Consider the following 19,731-nt stretch of genomic DNA (forward strand, 5'->3'; position numbering starts at 1 on the left):
AAGGTGACCCGGCTGACCCCCAGCACCAAGTTTCAGACACGTGAGCGGGACCCTTAGGGGCCTTGCCACCCAGCCAATCCTCCAGCTGAAACTAACCAGGTGAGGAAGCCCAGGAGAGACCAGTAAAGGAACCCACAGAATTCGGAGAAGAATAGATCTTTGCTGGGTGGTTTGTGGCCCAGGAATAGCTGAGCGGAACATCAATCCTCCTGATTTTCCATAATAATCCCATTTTTCCCTTCTCTGAACAGTCATGCCCTCCCTCCTGACTCTCCTACTGTCACACTCAGTATGAGTCATCAGAACACTCTGGAATGTCCACATCTCCAACTGTAAATCCAAAAGAAAGGACAGACAAGAGAAACGATTCCAGCTGCGCCTGGACGGAAGGGCGTTGTTTGGAACCACATTCTTGGAGAGGTGGCCACATTCACTCACCTAGGCCAGTGGTCGGCAAACTCATTAGTCAACAGAACCCAATATCAACAGGACGACGACTGAAATTTCTTTTGAGAGCCAAATTTTTTAAACTTAAACTATATAGGTAGGTACATTGTTATCAACTTAATTAGGGTACTCCTAAGCTGGCCTTTGCTAAAAACTCAAGGGGCCAAAGAGCCGCATGGGGCTCGCGAGCAGCAGTTTGCCGACCACTGACCTAGGCTATGGGGCCCTCAAGGTGGGAGATGGAGGCACATCCCGTATGCCCTGGGCTGCAGTTTCTGAACTCAAAATGCAACCCAGGAATTTTGTCATAGTCAATGCTCCCGCCTATGACACAGGTGTTTCTCCTAGAAAGTCTCCCACATGTGCACAGGCCTATGATTGTAGCGTAAATCACTGCAGCATTGTTTATCTGAGAAAAGCATGGAAATAATCCAAATGCCCAACAACAGGAGAATGGACAAATATTTGAAAAATGGAACCTAATACAGGTAAAATGAGTGAACAAGAGCGACGCGTATTAACATAGCTAAATCGCAAAAAACATCATCGAGCAAAAACAGCGGGCTGCAGAGCTTATGTAAAGTCTGATAGGATTAGTGTGAAAATGTGAAACATTCAAAACACTCTTTAGGACCCACTCACATATGGTAAATATATAAATACGTGCACGGGGATGAGAAACAACATATTCGAGGGAGGGAGGGTGAGGAGAAGGATTGGGGAGGGGTACACAGGAGTTTCATCTGTACTGAAATGATTAGAAATAAATGCGGGAAATTCAAAGATTGGCAAAGCTGGGTGGCAGATATTATTCTCCACATTTTTCCTGTGCTTCAATCACTCTGTGATTTAAAAAATCTGAAAGTGCCCCTTCCCTCCTCTCACTGGCCAGGCGTATCTTTCCTTCAGCCCATTTTTTCCTACCTTGTAAAGTCATACAACATAAAGAGGTCCATGGGACGCTTGCTTTTATTTTCTGACACTGGAGCTTTAAGCCAGAGAGTTTTCAAGGGAAAGGAAAGTTGCCCCCAGCGAGTGCTGTTTTCCCCAATGTGGGCTCAAGGAAGGATGACGGAGGGAGTGAATGATTCTGGCAGGACTTCCTGACTCCACTGGGTGTTGCCAGGCCTGCCGGCGGGTCTCAGGGGTAACCTCACCATTGTCCCGTTCACACGGCTGGTTGAGCTTCCTTAAAGCACGGCAGCCCGGTTCCAGGAAGAAGCATTCCACGAGGGCAAGCCCCGTTGTGCAAGTGCTTCTCAAGCTGCAGCTTGCATTGGTCTTACTGATGTCTCCGGGCTGAAGCTAGTCACCTGGTTAAACTCAGACTCATGATGGGAGGGGACCACGCAGGAGATGGATACCTGAGAGCGGGGAGGGGATGTAGTTTGGTGAGGGCACCCAAGTTGCAATATACCACTCAGTTCAAACTTTCTCTGACCTCCTCCCTGTGCCTACCACCCTGGATTGAAACAGTCATTTTACTGGTTATGACTGTTGTCCTGCATTGCCATTTATATTTATGAACTGGAGCTCCTCTGAAGACAGGAACTCCTTGTAATGTCTCCCCGTAACCCATTGCTGGCACAGAGCTTGTTTGCATAATCTGTGATCGAATGAGAACAGCAGTTGTCATCACCTCCTTCATGTCTGCCAAGTTCAAGGCCTGTCCCTACCTCAATTAGATGTAGGCAGGTCAACAGCTGTCTGATGCCAAGTATACTAAGTCCCCGAGTCCCTTAGAGCAGTGGTCGGCAAACTGCGAGCCACATGCGGCTCTTTGGCCCCTTGAGTTTTTAGCAAAGGCCAGCTTAGGAGTACCCTAATTAAGTTAATAACAATGTACCTACTTATATAGTTTAAGTTTAAAAAATTTGGCTCTCAAAAGAAATTTCAGTCGTTGTACTGTTGATATTTGGCTCTGTGGACTAATGAGTTTGCCGACCACTGCCTTAGAGCATGGCAGCTAGGTCCTCCGCTGAGGTCCTCGCATATAGGAGACACCTAACATGTTAGTGGAATGAATGAATGAGTGAGCAAACTTCCTAGGCATGGCAATGGGATTGCCAAGGTTTTAAAGGGAAAGGAACGCTTAAAAAATTAACTCTTATTTTCTGCAGGGAAGGCCCCCTTGATTTGTTAAAAAGGGAAGTCATCTAGTTTCCAAGGCATCCGCTTCTTAAACATACACTGTGACCGAGCTGAGCGGAAGTCACATGACTCCACACTCCACAGAGGAAGCAGTCCCATCAGAGAGTTGTCCAGAGAGAGTTCCCGTGTTCTCCTTTCTGATTGAGGACCCTGGGGAAGAAGTTCCTTTAGCTGAGCCCTATCCCACTGACCTGTCTGGCAGCTGGAGCAGAGGCAGAGGCCTGGGCCGGTGGGGTGAAGTGTATCCGTCAGAGACGCCCCACAAATGTGTCCTGCTCTCCAGATTCCCTGGTTCTGAGCAGTGGGTCCGAATATAGGCGCCTTCTTGTGCTATAAATAGTCAAGACACATCTTCTGTGGTAACACACTGGAGTGTGGAAACCTATTGTGAATTGAACTCCTCCCCTATTGCAAAATTCTGACCTCATAGAGAACAGGAGAAGTGAATCACCTCCGAATAAATACTCTGATTAGATCATCTGCTTTGCATTCAAGCCTAAAAAAGGGAAGAGAAAAAACCTGGGTGGTATTGCCCTCTGGACCGCCCTCCACCTAGCTGAACGCTCACCCGCGCTCAGCTGTGAGAATAATTTACTCTTACCTAAGCTCACATCTCCCTAGGTTCCATCCTTTGGAATATTTCATCTTTGGGCCTCGGTATAAGCAACTCACATAAAAGAAGACCTTGAACAATGAAATTAAATAAAAAGGATTTTTGTCCTCTAAAAGTTTTTCCCCACTTTATGAAAAAAGTAACTCCTATTTTCAGCAGGTGGGGGGCCCCCCTTGACTTGCTAGAAATGAAATTCATCTAGTCAGGGACCACAGCCTGGGTCTGCGGGCCGCATGGCGCCTGCTCTGCCTGTGCCTTTCTGGACGGCACAGCAGTTTGCTTTTAAATTCGGAAGTTCTCTGGCTTCCCTAGGGCGTGTTCTCTGGTTCCCCAGTTCCCACTGCCGCCTAATGTCTTACACACAGTTACATTACCCGCGGGACCCCTCGTCCATTTCCGTTTCCCACCTCTGAGTGCTCCCTCTCATCTTACAGATGGAGACACTGAGACGTAGGAAGGATGATTCGCCCAGGGCTGTACGGCTGGGAACTGCAGAGCCTAACACGCAGGTCTCCAGCCTCCCGGCACCAGGCTCTCTCCCCCCAGCTTTCCTGCGTCGACACACCACTTTCCCGTGGTTTTGGCTACATTAACAAATGCATGTGCAATTTCAGCATTTGCCACAGAACCAGCAAGCATTTGCTGGGGTGGATTTTGTAACGACAGCGCTTATGTAATGGCAAGTCCTTGTGACCTTCCTCTTTCCTTTCTGCCCTCCCCCTCACCAGGCCAGACAAGCCTCACCCCACTGTTGTCATCAGGCGAAGCTCACGGTCTGCATCCGCTGATGGCTTCTTCTCCTTTCCCTCCGATGGCTCCGCAGAAAATCAGCACAGGACACGTTTCAGATGGTGCAAATGGGCAGCTCCTTCTTCTGGAAAAATCCGGCTTGTTATTCGAGGCCCTGCTCAAGTGTGACCTCCTGTGAGAAGCCAGCTCCACCCTTCATTTATATATTAGTGATAGCGTGTCCCACAGTGGGGGGTGTGTGTGTGCTCCCCCTTACAAGTTGGTCCTAAGCCTAACTTACCTTTTTTAAATTAAAAAAAAAAAAATCAATTACAGTTGACATTCAATATTATATTAGTTTCAGGTCTGCAGCACAGTGGTTAGACATTTATATAGCTTATGAAATGCCCCCTAATAATAAGCCTGACTTATCTTTTTCGTCTTCACCTCCTCTTCTCCACTCCCTCCCCTAAATCCACGTTTACTGAACTGAAGTAAGAAGATTGAGATTGATAGGAAAGTTCCAGAAAACAACCGACAAGCCCCACTTTTCTATCAAAATTGGACGAGGGTTAGGTTTTGATTCTCTTTTTACGGAAAGGAAAATAAATCATTATGCATCAAGGCCCACTCAGCCTCTATGATCCAAGAAAGCCTATTTGTGTATTACATAATTATCTAGCCACTATGCTGTACACCTGAAAGTGATATAATATAAAATAATATTGAATGTCAACTGCAATTGAAAAATAAAATTAAAGAAGAAAGCACCGCTTAGCGTTGGGATGAGAGGTGGGCAGGTAGGGAGGGGCTGCTGTTTTGGGGGACAGAAGAAAAGCACTGGAGGTGCCAGGTCTGGAGAGCTGTGATGGAAAGTGGACGAGGAGGCTCCAGATTGTTCTAAACCACAGTGTGCCTCTGAGTGTCTGTACCCCTCTGAAACCCAGCACTGAGTTTAGGAAAAAGAAGGAAATCTTACCCGTAGGAAGATGAGGGGCTCCAGGGGGCTCCTATAAAGGTGACTCCTGAGAGGATGCTGAGGGAGCGAGTACCCAGGGAGCACCATGAACTTGTAGACATTTTCAAGTCTGTCCAAGACAAATATAATGTGAACTACATGTATAATTTAAAATGTTCTAGGTGTCACATTAACACATAAAAACATTAAATTACTTTGAATTATATATCCAATCTATTAAATCTCAGATATTTAAATGCATGTCTACTATACCCAAAATATTATCAGGTCAACATGTAATTAATATGAAAATTATTAATGAACTATTTTACATGTTTTTCCTAAGTCTAGCATTTGTTTTATAGTTATAGCCCATCTCAATTTGGATGCTAAATTTGCATAAAAAATACCAAGTCTGTATTTAAATTTCATAAACTTTCCAGTAGGAAAAAGCAGATTCACATACCCAAGTTGTTTTAAACATATATAAAAGTTGCCCAATAATTGAGCAACTTTTAAATTTATTTTTAATTTATTTTTTTTTGGTGATCCAGTATTCATTTAATTCTCCCGCCCCCCAGCTGTATTGAGATATAATTGATATGTAACATTCTATAAGTTTATGGTGTACAATGTGTTGATTTGATACACTTATATGTTGCAAAATGATTACCACCATAACTAACATCTCCATCACATCACATTATTACAATTTCTTTTTTGTGGTGAGAACATTTAAGATGATATTTGGTGATTGTAGTTAATAAGATTGTATTACATACATGATACATGAAAGCAGATGATATTTGTGGTTAAAGTTGTTTTACAATTCTGTACCTTATAATTAGGGAACAATGAAGTCCATTGTTATCTAAACTATCAAGTTTCCATAGCCTTTATCTCTCCTAATCTCTTTTATAAGTTACTCTTTAACTAGGAATTATTTTTTTAAAAGTGTATATGAAAAGTTATGTGTGTATAAGTATATATGTGAAAAATTTCTAAAGAATTTTGTAAAACATTCTTTTACAAAAATATGTGAAGGTAATATTAATAATACAGCTATAAATACATTCCATGAAAGATCGCAAAATAAAAAGTCATAAAATTCATGCTTTTAGGTTAGATGAGGTTTTCTAGAATCATATATATATGATTGTCACAAGGTGGCGCTAAAATCTAATGAACATTCCAGTCTGGTCTTCTCTGGAAGGAGTTGGGGGGTGGTTTTACAGACCTGTCGGAGACACTGGACAAAATGAAGACCAAATAAATTAAGCTGAAGATTGGAGATAGATTAACATCTTTCTTTTGTCTCAAGGATAATTTCCCTCTCTCCCCGGTGTGGGTATCTGTCATACAATGAATCTATGGTTTTGTTTTTTTTTTAATATATTTTTTATTGATTTTTTACAGAGAGGAAGAGAGAGGGATAGAGAGCTAGAAACATCGATGATAGAGAAACATCGATCAGCTGCCTCCTGCACAACCCCTACTGGGGATGTGCCCGCAACCAAGGTACATGCCCTTGACTGGAATCGAACCTGGGACCTTTCAGTCCGCAGGCCGATGCTCTATCCACTGAGCCAAACCGGTTTCGGCTGAATCTATGTTAATAAAGTTCAATATTAAAATGATTTGTTCTCATAGAGTCTAACAGACAATCAGTTTTATCCTTGCTTTTCAGTGGGAGTGGATTGGGAAGGGAGGAGACTGAGTTTATCCTGTGACTGGAGCAGTCTTTGAAGTTGCCCGTCTCCACAGAGCTTGCACTGGACAAAAGTATCCTGGACCCAAAAAATGAAAACCATGAAAAGAAGTTGCTGCAGAACAAGGATTCTTCTATTTGTTTACTTTGGCATATTTACCAACTGAATATTTTTAGAATGATTTTGATATTGAGATTCAAGCTTGAAACACCTCATGTAATATATCTGAGAATCAGAAAATGAGTGAATTAAATCCTTCTTCCTGATTCTTTAAAAATTTTTTTAAATTGATTTCAGAGAGAAAGGGAGCAGGAGAGAGAGATAGAAACATCAATCAATGATGAGAGAGAATCATTGATCGGCTGCCTTCTGCACCCCCTCCCCCAATGGGGATCAAGCCCAAAACCCCGGGATGTGCCCTGACTGGAACTCGAACCATGACCTCCTTGTTCGTAGGTCGATGCTCAACCACTGAGCCACACCAGCCGGGCTGATTCTTTGTATTTCAGTTAAAAAAACCACACCACCAAATATGTACTACAAACTTTTAATTGTTTGATTTCTTAAAATATTTGAAGTTTAAGAACATGGCCAATATACCCAGCCTATGTTAAGACCAAAGGAAGTAGTGTTAATACTACAGCTATAAAAGGTTTTGACTAAAAGAAGAAACATGCAGATAAGAGTTTTCTACTAGGCCAGTGGTCGGCAAACTGTGGCTCGCGAGCCGCGGTTTGCCACTCTGTTGACTAATGAGTTTGCCGACCACTGGGATAGGGGCTTAATCACAAGGAACAACAGCAGCCTGTAATTATTGGAATCGAGAGTCTAGGTCAGTGGTCAGCAAACTCATTGGTCAACAGAGCGGCAAACCGCGGCTGGCGAGCCCCATGTGGCTCGCGAGCCGCAGTTTGCCGATCACTGTACTAGGCCAACTAAAAAAGAAAAGACGGAAAAGAAAAAAATTTCTCCACTGGAGCCCTAATGAAACTGAGGGTCTTTATGGTTTTTTATTAAATTTAGCGTTAAATCCTAGCTCTAGAAATGATAGCTCTTTCTATACTCTTCAGAGACCTAGCCTTGCCCCTGGATCATCAGCAACCCCCGAGGCCGGAGAAGACAGTAGCTGGACTTCACGGTCATAGGTCTGGACCTCTAATCGGCTAAAGACAACATCTTGACTTAAGTTATGTCTCAGCTCCAGAGCCCTTAGGTGGAAGGATTCCCTGGCTGCTCTCCCATGAAACCAGACAGAGGGATGCTGAATAAATGATTTATGACTCTCACCTCATCTCTAACCAATCAGCTCCCAGCACGACCTCGAACCCCCTAACCCACAGGATCTTATGATTTTTGCCCTAGATAATCTGTAACCTACCTGCGTCAGGGATGGGGTTTCTTTTCCGCATTAGCTTCCCGTGCTCCTGGGTGGTGCCATTCATAATAAAATAGCCAGTATTTCTTGACTGTAACTCTCAGTGCTTGACTCTGCTAACGCCGGGTGAACCAACGACTTCTGTTCGATGACACTAACCCAATGATCAGAATAACTCACTTTCTCCCATGGGATCCCACTTTGGAAAAATGATTTATTTGTTGGCGGTTCAGGTCCTTGGATCTGAAAAACAAAACGAGAAAGCTGGGCGCACTGTGGAGCTAATCCGCTGTGAAGGAAGCACTGGGTCCTTTGAATGAGTTGTTCTCCAGGCTGGGCTCTAGGGTTTGCAGCATAACGTCTTAGTCGACCTGGTTTTCTCTCGGTAGTATCCAGATAGAGGCCTCGACCCCAATTTATGAATCAGAGAGGAAAACAGCAGGGCTCCGCTAGATGAGTGGGTTGGATAGTTGTTAAAGCCGAGTCCCGAGTTTGAGGGAGGAGACCCCCAGAAAGTTCCAATGGGTTCCTGAACATTTAGGTGAATTCTCCACTCACTTACCGACTTGTGCAGACTCTCAGGCATTGTGCTAGGTCTTCAGGAAGCTGAGATAGGACAGAATCCTGGCTCTCCCAACAGCTGCCAGTCTTAGAGAGGGAGGCAGAAAGAGGAAGCAATAATTTGATGTCGCGGGTCCCTCCTGTGCTGAAAGACCAATAGGCACCCCTCTACAACGGAGAGAGCGCGACCTGCTCAGTGGGTGCTCTGGCCCGCCACCGTAGGCCCAACCTGAGTCCCAACTTCCTCCATCAAGTGCAGCCACTCTAACCTAGTCCCAGTCGCTGAAGTTTGTCCTCCGCTCTCACACCTCTCTGCTTTTGTTCCTGCTGTTCCTCCTTCCTGGTCGGCTCCCCCTGCTCCCCCTCCCCCTTCCCACCGCTTCTACCCTTTGAAATCCCTTGAAATCTGTCCTTTCTGCAGCCCTCTCCTGCAGGATTCCTGGGATGGATGAATTAAGTCTCAGTGTGTGACAGGAGACGAGGGACCTTGCACCCCTCCAGATACTAATTTGCTGGGTCCCTATCTTCAAGTTTCTTCCTTCGGCCTCTTTTCCCCCAATGGGATGTGGGGTGGTTAAATTTTATTGTACTATCTACTTCTGACACAAGAATCCGAATAATCCTGCAAGTCAGGGCCCAGGCTGTCTTTTTTTTTTTTTTTTTTCTTTCCCTCTCCCTGTTTCGTAACACCCTCCAAGTGGACATGAAGTTCTGCAGCCAGCTTCACCCTTCTCTTTTCACTGTTCCAACTTCCCCTAATTTTCATCTAGAGACCCAGGCTGGGGGCCGGGAAGGGGGTAGGTGGTAGGACTTGGAGGAGCCTCGGGGCTTTGAGCTGGTTCACACAGCTCACAGGAGTGTCTGGAATCACTGGGTCCAAACCTAGGGCTGCCCCGGGGAGTAACTGGGGAAAGGGGGATGGGGTGGCCCACTAGACCAGTGAGGGGCCGCTTTCAAAACAAAACAAACAAACAAAAAACACGTTGCTTGGAAACAAACTGTGTGTGTGTGTGTGTGTGTGTTTATATAAAAACAAGCCCTCGTTAAAGGTGCCGCCCTCTTCCCCCACAGGTCCGACCACCCGCTGGGAGTTTGCAAAGGAAGAGGGGCATTTTGAGTGGGATGGAGTCGCCAACGCCCCGCAAAATGCCGCCTCTCTGAGCACCGCTCGCCCAGGCCCCATGGACTCCAGGCAGCCAGCTCCCGGCGCAGTAAAAGCTGCGGTGAAGGAGGGAACCCTGGTGTCCCCAGAGCCCTGCAGCGCCAGCCGGGGCGTAGACTCCCCAGTCACTGCCTCTCCCAGCCCGGCGGCCAGGGCCGTCAATCAAGCTCGCCCGGCCCCGCCTCAGGGCTGCACCAAACGGCCAATCAGAGGCGAGCTCCGCAGCGATGAGCTCAGCCGGCTCGCTTCCCATTGGGCGGCTATATTAAGAAAGTGGCCGAACTCTTTAAATAGCGGGCGCTAGGGCCGCAGCCAGCGTCTGCCACCGCAGTCCGGCCGGAGTCGAGTTCTCTCCCGCACTGTCGGCGCGGCCTGGAGAGGCCCGGAGGGAGCTAGGCCGGGGCCGCCGCCTGACCTGCGATCTGCGCACAAAGGCGCCGACTCCGGGTCCGGGTCCGGGGCGAGGAAAGCGGCCACTGCCCGGGAGCAGCGCGGCGATTCCCGGCGCGCCCTATGCCCCCGCGCCCCCACCGCCCCCGCCGCGGCAGCCGGAGCGCACCGAGAGGACGCGCCACCGCGGGGCCTGGGTGCAGCTAGCGACCCTTGGTACCCCCACACCCCCACCCCCCAGCCCGAGGTGAGCAGTGAGCGGCGAGCGGGACGGCAGCGAGGCGTTCGCGGGCCCCCTCCTGCTGCCCGGCCCCGGCCCGCTCATGGCGGCCATCCGCAAGAAGCTGGTGGTGGTGGGCGATGGCGCGTGCGGCAAGACGTGCCTGCTGATCGTGTTTAGCAAGGACGAGTTCCCCGAGGTGTACGTGCCCACCGTCTTCGAGAACTATGTGGCCGACATCGAGGTGGACGGCAAGCAGGTGGAGCTGGCGCTGTGGGACACGGCGGGCCAGGAGGACTACGACCGCCTGCGGCCGCTCTCCTACCCGGACACCGATGTGATCCTCATGTGCTTCTCGGTGGACAGCCCGGATTCGCTGGAGAACATCCCCGAGAAGTGGGTGCCCGAGGTGAAGCACTTCTGCCCCAACGTGCCCATCATCCTGGTGGCCAACAAGAAGGACCTGCGCAGCGACGAGCACGTCCGCACGGAGCTGGCGCGCATGAAGCAGGAGCCCGTGCGCACGGATGACGGCCGGGCCATGGCCATGCGCATCCAAGCCTACGACTACCTCGAGTGCTCGGCCAAGACCAAGGAGGGCGTGCGCGAGGTCTTCGAGACGGCCACGCGCGCCGCGCTGCAGAAGCGCTACGGCTCGCAGAACGGCTGCATCAACTGCTGCAAGGTGCTATGAGAGCCGCCCCTGCCGGCTTGGCCCGCCTCCCGGGCCGTTCCCCCCGCCCCCGAGGACCCCACCGGACTGACTGCCCGGCGTCTGCCTTTCCGCCCGGCACCCGGAGTCCGGCGGCTGTGACTCTGGCGCCGAGGATCGGCGGCGTGGGAGGCCCGGGCGCCCCCTCTCCAGTGTCTGTGTGCGTCCGGCTGCGTTGCACAGGCCCAGGCGCCCCGCCGAGTGCCAAGGGGCCCCCCTGAGCACCCTTTTCGGAAGAGCCCAGCCTCTTCAGAGTGTGTGGCTGTTTGTTCGACTCCCCGCCTCCCGCCCCCCCCCCCCCGTGCTACCCCCCCACCCCGCCTCTGGTCCCGGGAGAGGAGCTTGGTGCCCGGTGCTGCCTGCCGCGCCCCATCAGATGTTCGCCGTAACCAGCGAGCGCCTGCTGTCTCTTGTCTGTAACATAGACCACGGGGACTGCGGGAGGGGAGGGTGGGGAGGGGTGGGGTGTTATATAAATATAGATATAATTTTATTTTCGGAGGTAGGATGGTGTTATTTAATGGTGGTGGTGGGTGGAGTGACAGGGCGCTGGAACAGCTCTGGGTCAGGCGCCCATCCAAGCAAGAACAGGACTTGGTCATCTTTCCAACCCCCCGGGGAAGACATTTGCAACTGACTTGGGGCTGAGAGGACACAGCTTCCAGATTGACGGCTCCTGCACGCCGGCCTCCAGCGAGCCCCTCGCCAGCCACGGGCCGGAGGAGGGAGAGTGCGCTGCGGGTTGTTTTTGCCATAAGCGAACTCTGTGCCTGTCCTACAAGTGAAAAATTGTTCAGTTCAAGAAACCGAGGTTTTTGGTTTATTTAAAGGCTTAAAACTTGTTGTTTTCTTTTGAGAGAATTCTTTGCACAATTGTTTCATTGACACTTAATGCACTTGTCATTTGTATAAGACAGTAGCATTCTGACCACACTCGTACGCTGTAACCTCATCTACTTCTGATGTTTTAAAGAAAAAATGATGATGACTTCTAAAATGAGAGGAAAGAGAAACCACTAATTTTTATTTTGTTTTCTTGAAAAAAGTGGCAACACGGTCTTGCGATTTTTATTTGTGCAGGTATGCGCACTATTTTGAGAAAGGGCAGTAACAAGTATTGGGGCCTATTTAAACCCCCCACCCCCTCTTTTCTTCACAAGGCAGTGTCTAAAGCTATGTGAAAATTTCTCTGCATCTCTGTACAGAGAATGAACCTGCCCCCAGCCTTCTTCCTCCCCCTCCCTTCCCCACCCAGTGGTACTTCTACTAAATTGTTGTCTTGTTTTTTATTTTTAAAATAAACTGACAAATGACAAAGTGGTGAGCTTATGATGTTTACATGAAAGTTCTATAAGCTGTGTATACAGTTTTTTATGTAAAATATTAAAAAATTATGATGATGACATTTATAAAATGGCTCCTGTGGTTAATTTTTTTCCATTTTTATTGAATTTATTGGGTGACACTGGTAAACAAACGTATACAGGTTTCAGATGCACAATTCTACAACACATTGTCAGTACACTGTATTATATTTTTACCACCCCAAGCCCAGTCTTCTCCATCACCATTTATCCCTCCTCTACCCCTCCCCAATCACCTTACTGTTGTCTGTGTCCATGGGTTTTTTTCTTTTTTCCTCAATCCCTCCACCCAGCCCCCTAGCACGCCCTTCTGTGGTTTAATAGTGTGTAAAAATAACCTAGTGATTTGGGAGCAAGGGAAGAATTCTGCCAGCAAGGTCTTTTCTTCCCACCAACTCCATTTCCCGATAGTATTTGTAATAAGTGCGGATGAAATTCCTCTGGGAGGTGTGGGGGTTGGGGAGCCACGGGAGAGCCATGGGAGACCAGGACCAGGATGCTCTTGTCCCAGTCCCAGAGGAAGAGAAATGAATTACCCAGCCACCCAGTGTCAACACTTTCATTTCTTTACTGTACATTTTCCTTTACGTTAAATTTTCATTTCATGTCAGTTTTGTTTTTATTTTTTAAAATATATTTTATTGATTTTTTTACAGAGAGGATTAAAGAGTTAGAAACATCGATCAGCTGCTTCCTGCACACCTCCTACTGGGGATGTGCCCACAACCAAGGTACATGCCCTTGACTGGAATCGAGCCTGGGACCTTTCAGTCCTCAGGCCGACGCTCTATCCACTGAGCCAAACCGGTTAGGGCTCACTTTTGTTTCTAAAGTATTTATAGATTAAACAATACAATAGGCATGTACTGTGTATGAGAAAGATTAAAACAGGGAATCATTTGGGGGTCTGGGTCGGATTAATTAAATGTACATTATTCCTAATGGGGAAAAATGATTGGGTTTTTGAACAGCCTTCCATGACGAATTACGTTCGAGAAACGAGGTTCCACTGTACCCCATGAAATTGCAGGTTGTTACTTTGGGGCTGGAGCTCCTGGAAATCAGGAGCTGGCTTCTATCATTGAACTTTCCTCTGCACGTGTGTCTATACGGGACCTAGAATGCTTTATTCTAAGTGCTGAGATGGCCACTGTATGAACAGAGCACTGGAGTTTGCGGGGGGGAGGGGGGGAGGCAGTTACTCAAAGTTGGAGCAGTCACAGTTTAAGATTTAATCCTGATGAGCTCTAATTTCAGACACTTCGCTGGCTGCAAGGGGTCTCAGAACCAGACAAGCAGACATACTGGGAGACCACATGAGGATCCTGTGCAGGCATGATGGCTCAGACCCGCCGCCTCTCAGCAGCTTCTAAGGGAGGTCCTTTGATAGTGCCAGCCTCTCCCAACGCCCTGAGGAGTGTGGTTTTTGCTTTAGGAATCAGCACTCTCTGGGATCCTAGCACTTAGCGGCTCCCCCTCCTCCCCTCTCCCCCCACCCTGGGCAGAGCCCCACAAGATCCATTTGGAAGTTTGCTTTAAAGCTTCAGGCTTCTGTTTCCCTCTTTCCCCAGACATCCAGAGCTTTTGTTGAGTGAGGCAAACCTGGTCGCTGGTGACCTTTCACCCACTTCAACACCCAGGGAACTGGGCCTCCTGTGCAGCCAGACCCATTGGCCAACAGAGGGGAATTGTCTGGGCGTCCCCAGGCTCAGAGCGGGGAGAGGGCCCCACCTTCCCCCTCCCAGCTCCCATGTTCTTTTCTTCGTTTTGGAGACAAAACTTCCCACTGAAAAACAGAACGTTGACTTGCAGGTTTTGTAGCTAGCAAACGCTGTGGTGCCAGGGAGTGCAGGACTCCGGGAAGAGCTCAGTTTTGGGCTCGCTGCCCAGGACTCAGCTTTGCCACCAGCCAAGAGCCCGGGAGACCCAGCCCCCTGAAAGGGCCTTTTCTGGGGTTCCTGCCTGCTCCAAGGTGCCTGGTACCTATGGATGCCTGGCTTTCTAAAATAGATTGGGAAGACAACCACTCAGATGACGCATGGCGGCCTGGCTGTGCTTGCTTTATAAATGCATGGCATTTAATAATCCTGCCGGAACACGCTCTTCTTGCTGCATTAGGATCCAACTGGAAAGTACAGAGATGAATTGCTGTAGGCTGGAAAATCAATTAGGAAAAGGAGCTAAAACATCTGGTGTTACTCTTAAGGATATGAAAAACCATTTTGCACATTTCAAATAAATGTGCTGATTTCATTCAATTGCCCGTTGGACTGTTTCATGGAGAAGAGTGGGGAGTTTTATTGATCCTGGGCATTTTATAGCAAGGGGCGTGGGCTGAGGTTCTCATTTAATCTTAATCCTAAACCGCTCTGGATTGTGTTTCTAAGGCCTTTTTTACATGCGGCGCAGTGTCCTTACAATGGTGGTTTTCAGCCTTATCCCTGCATCCGCGTTACGCGGAGGGCTTACACTCGCCGATGGCTGGGCCTAGCCTCCACGGTTTCTGACACGGTGTGTCTGGGATGGGGCCTGAACACTGGCATTTCTGACAGGGTCCTAAGTGATGCTGCTGGTCTGGGAACGACCACACTTTGAGAAACCCTGGCTTAGACTAAGGTGCAGGCCTTGTCAATGCTCAGAGGGGGGAGGTCATTTAGTTGATAGTAGCTCAGATTTCGGGGGATGCGCCCTGCAGTCCTGACTTCCTTACCCCAGGGAGCACAGCGCTTTCGCAGAGCTTCCCTGCTAGGACCAGCCACGCAGAAGCCCGATCTTCTCTCCACATTGGCAAAGGGGGTCTCACGCCTTCTAGGGATTTGTTTGTGCCACTCCTGAATGTAGACTGCAACAGCTCTCTGTACTTCAGTCAGCCCTGGCATCTGCTTCCTCAGCTCTGCTGAGACGGGAGGCACAAAAGCAAACAGCAGGGACAGGGCCCCACTCACCTTCCACCTCCCAGCTCACATTTCCTGCCCCCTTTCATTTTAAAGACAAAACTTCCCATTGAAAATCACAGTCCTTGCCCTGGCGGGCCGGGCTTTCCAGGAGTGTGTTCACTAAGACCTGGCGTACAGCTCGCTCAAATGAAGGCATTAGGCCCAGGGCACACCAGGAGCAAGGGAAGTTAGTTGGGGAAGGCGTTATGGAGGAGGAGACATTTGAACTGAGTCTTAAAGCTCCTAGGAGTGGGTGATGTGTAGATGGAAGGCACATCTTCTTTGTATATTACTGGGGGAAGGGGGCGGGGGGGGGGGGGCTGGCCTCTGAGGACTAGAACTCACGTGGGTGAGAACTACCTTCTTCTTTTAACCCTCAGCATCCATTTCTCCAGTCAGGAAGAACTATGTTACCCAGCCAAGTTAAACACAGCCTCTCCCCTGGCCTCCCTGGCCACACACTGGCCAGGAGGGAAGGTGGTGATGATGGCGTCATTGTTTTCTCTGTGCCTCCCAGGTGGACACAAGGCCTAGCTTTGCGATAACTGCGCTCCTGGGAAATATGCAGCTTGGGCTCAAGAAGGCTGTGCCGCCACCACAAAGGGGCCTTGGCCCATCTTCTGGCTGGATGAGGAATCTGGGCACTCAGAATACCCCCCCAACTCTCAGAGGCCCCCTTCCTAGCCTGAGAGGTAAGTGTCTGGAGGACCCCAGTTCATTCCTTCCTGTTCATCCTCTTAGTCCACAAATATTCATTGTTGTGCAATAAAGGGCTCTAATAAAGGACTCTGTGCCTACCATGATACCAGAACTTGGGACCCAGAGGACAAATAGGAAGGCATGGTCCCTCCCCTCACAGAGCTTTCAGCCTAGTAGTGGGTCTCAACAAGTAATAAAAATGGCGGCGATAATAGCTAAAACTTATTGACTGTGCAACAGGCCCTCTTCTAAGCTCTTTATCATTTTATTTAATCTCTGTTAATTATCTATTATTGCATAACAAATTGTCCCCAGAATGAATGGATTAGAACCACATCTATTACCTCACGGTTTCTGCATGCCAGGAATCCAGGCACAGCTTAACTGGGTCTTCTGGCTCAGGGTCTCTTTTAAAACGGTAACCAACGTGTTGGCTGGGGCTGGGTTTATCTCAAGGCTTTGACCTCAATAAGTAGCAGTGGAATGTATTACTTAATTAAAGAAAAGGCAGAAATTTAGAGAGCCCCAACTTCTACAAAACCCAAGGAAGTGACCACGGTTGGGAATAGCTTCTGTGGGGAATGAGAAGAAGACTGGGCCCCACAAAGATAGTCCAACAATCTCGGGTACTGGGAACGAATCAAGCAGGTGTCCATCACCCCGTTTGGACATGATTTACGTGGAATGAGCAATGACAAGTAACCGACTGTTTTCATGGCAGAAGCTGAGGCCGGGGAAGTTGGGAAAGTGCTCCTGTAAGGCCAGGCGGGGCGCTGATAACACCAACTGGGAGGCGGCCTTCTCTGACCCCACCCCTGGCAGGGGTCACCATGGGATTGGCCCAAGGAGCTCCCTTCAGAAACGCTGCGGGTGAGCCAGGGACGAGCAGGCAGCGGGAGCACATTCCCAGGGCAGCAGGCCGCCTTCCGATGGACCGCGTGGGTGGCTGGGTGTGCTGAGCTGCTGTCACTGGACGCCGAGCTGGAGTTTTGGAGGAAGCTGGGCAGCTCTGGGTTCTGGGTTGGGAGCTTGGCACCAGCGGCCCGTGTTTTTCATTCTAGAAATGATGACCTGGAAGTGCATTTCTAAGGGCCGTGGCAGCCGGCCTCGGGCTTTGATGACTCCCTGTGACCTCTGTCCTCTGGCTGTCATGGGAGCCATTTTTCTTCTCCCATCAATCCTGAAAAGGGAAGAAACCAATGTTACCAGAAGCACATGGCTCATCGCTTTGTTAATGATTGATTTCGTATGATTCCAGCACTTGTTTGGCCTCCGGGTAAACAGTTGAAACCTTCTGGAGGCACCTACCAGGAATGCAGGAATGCATTTGCTATTAAATGGTAGAAAGGTTATAAATGGGACTCTGACAGAATAAAATATATTATTTATATGGGTGCTTAAAAATAAGTCGCTTGTAAAGTATACACTCTTCAGTGATGGCCTAATATGGGAAAGTGTGGTATCTGGTCACAAAACCAGGCTGACTCTGTACATGGGAAGATCCATCCATCCATCCGCCTTTCTCTAGGTTGAGCAATCCTGTGCCTAAAAATTTTTTCCAAGGAAGTCTAGAGTTATAGGCCAAATGGAGACCTAGACTTCATGCACAAGCTAATAGCCAAGTAAATTAGCCAGCCTGGGCTCTCTGAAGGTGTGGGTAGCTGTGCCAGGGGAGAATTACACACTGTATAGTTGGTCACCTGCCAAATCTGAGAGAACAAATAGAGATGAAATGCAGTGAAGGCATAAACAAGAGTGGTAACTGTGCTGAGAAAACCATGAGTTTTCCCACAGGCTGATATGATCTGACTTCCTCCTATGACATAGTGACCAACGGGTCAGCCGTCTCGCCTGTTAACCAAGGGAATTCAGAAGTCCCAGCTCCATGATGAGCAGGGTGCAGAGGGGGCCCTGGGACCAGCATCAGCTTGGACCGTGGGCCCACCCTGGGTGGGCATACCCCTCTCACCCTCAGTTGGGTGACGGAAGAGATTGCAGATCATGGATTTTACTGGGGACCTCAAGAAACAGGGGTAGGAAGGTAGCATCGAGGGTGTGCACCTGCCCCCCCCCCCCCCCCAGTTTAGCTCTTATCCCACTCTATTGTTCATCTCCTTCAACAGCATGCCAAGTAGTGTCTTTGGTGGGGAAATCAAGGATTACAAGCAGGAGCCCCAGCCCTGTCTACAACTATCTGTGCATTCTTGTGCCCACTGCTTCTACCCTTTCCTGTCTTAGGTTCTTTATGTGTAGAATGGAACTAGTTTTGAAGATTCAATAAGGTCAAACCAAGTACTTGGCACAAAATCCAGCTCAAAGGCCTCAATAAATTGTGATTACCTCCCCTCGAGTGGATTCATCTCAGTACCTTCAGCACAAAGTAGAAGTGGAGTGAATCTTGTTGAGTGAGTGAGTGTATAATAATAACAACTCTGTTGTTTATCAAGGACCTTTTCAACCGTAAGCTCCTCAGGGTATCACATCATGCTCATTTCTGAAACCCCAGCATCTGATGCAGGGTTTGGCACATAGTAGGGGCTTGGTGACTCGTAAGCTACTGAGTAATAGCTCAAGTTCAGGGGTTCCTTGATAAACTGGAGAGTCTCAGGGTGGCATGGGCTGACTTGGCACTCAGGGAAGAAGTGCCCGCCACTTGAATTCCGGATGTGGTGACAGCAATCAAGCCCCCTGAGTACTGAGGGGGAGGCTGCAGGGGTCTGGGGCCCAGCAGGGTTTCTTCCTAGGAGCATGGTGCTCATGAGTCCTCAGCAGGGGCTGGATGGGCTCGATGCTAGTCTGCCGACCCAAGGACACATAACGAGGAGCAAGGTGGCCGGGGTGTAGAGCCAGGGAGAGCCTGCCCAGCCTCACCTCACCGACATGGCCACGGATGGCAGGAGAGCCCGTTGCTTTTCCAGATGAAGTGAATGCCAGGAAAAAAATGCTGCCCACTCCTAAGTGATCAAGAAACATGTGCTAGAAAGATCCATCCGTTAGTCCTGTGTGTGCAAGACCTGGGACTCGGGCTGCATCTGTAACCCGAGAAAGCAAGTCCCTGCCTATTGTGCAGCTCAGCAAAACAAAGGAAAAGCAAAGCAAGGGGGAGACTTGATCATCTGACACAGCTGTGCCTCCGAGAGCAAGAGCCCAGTGCGCTATTTCTGCAGGAGTTGACCGAACTCACCGCAAGTGAGCTGGTAATCGCCTTACGTCTGGGCAAACTGGTTCTCCTGGCACAGAGGTAGGAGCTGGGCTTAATGAGACTGCAGGATCAGACTGGAGGAGGGCCCTTTGTTCAAGTTGGCTCCAATTAAAAAACATTTTTTTATTTTATTTTCTTGTTAAATAAGAACAAAAAAATTGTAAGCATCAGGGGCGGAAGCATAGGGCAGGGGTGCAATATGGAAATTCTCATCCAAGAGGAAATCCCTCTGCGTTCATCCTCCCCCACATTTCAGCTTTTTCAGAAAGCTGAACCTGAACTTCAGTTCCTGGTAATGCTTGACCTTGACGGGATCTGGGGCTGTGTCCTGGGGAGGCCTGGCTGCTGACTGGAGACTTGGCCGTTCCCAGTGCGTTTTGGCAGGTTTTCTCCATGTGACTTGGCAATAGATGTCTAAATCAACCTAACTGTGCTAAATTCCAGGTTCCGAGGAGTCTGGGCCAAACTTGGGGGTGGTCTGTGACCTGATGACCTCCAGGTCC

The 19,731-nt window shown here is 48.9% G+C and overlaps 1 protein-coding gene and 2 long non-coding RNA genes across 3 annotated transcripts; 1 reads left to right on the top strand and 2 right to left on the bottom strand.

Moving 5' to 3' along the window:
- Positions 1-1,398: 1,398 nt before the first annotated feature.
- Positions 1,399-2,924, bottom strand: LOC129151838 (uncharacterized). The gene is made up of 2 exons (XR_008558514.1): positions 2,790-2,924; positions 1,399-1,811 (listed from the first exon to the last, which is right to left on the bottom strand). It is a non-coding gene; the product is annotated as an uncharacterized LOC129151838 (long non-coding RNA).
- Positions 2,925-6,300: 3,376 nt separating this feature from the next.
- LOC129151839 (uncharacterized) lies at positions 6,301-8,763 on the bottom strand. Its single transcript, XR_008558515.1, has 3 exons — positions 8,545-8,763; positions 7,986-8,225; positions 6,301-6,685 (listed from the first exon to the last, which is right to left on the bottom strand). It is a non-coding gene; the product is annotated as an uncharacterized LOC129151839 (long non-coding RNA).
- Positions 8,764-10,001: 1,238 nt separating this feature from the next.
- RHOB (ras homolog family member B) lies at positions 10,002-11,331 on the top strand. Its single transcript, XM_008162385.3, has one exon. It carries the CDS (start codon positions 10,419-10,421, stop codon positions 11,007-11,009), a length of 591 nt encoding a protein of 196 aa, XP_008160607.1. The 5' UTR covers positions 10,002-10,418; the 3' UTR covers positions 11,010-11,331.
- Positions 11,332-19,731: the final 8,400 nt, after the last annotated feature.

Source organism: Eptesicus fuscus, chromosome 16 (genome assembly GCF_027574615.1).
Source record: "Eptesicus fuscus isolate TK198812 chromosome 16, DD_ASM_mEF_20220401, whole genome shotgun sequence".
Classification (NCBI taxonomy): domain Eukaryota; kingdom Metazoa; phylum Chordata; class Mammalia; order Chiroptera; family Vespertilionidae; genus Eptesicus; species Eptesicus fuscus.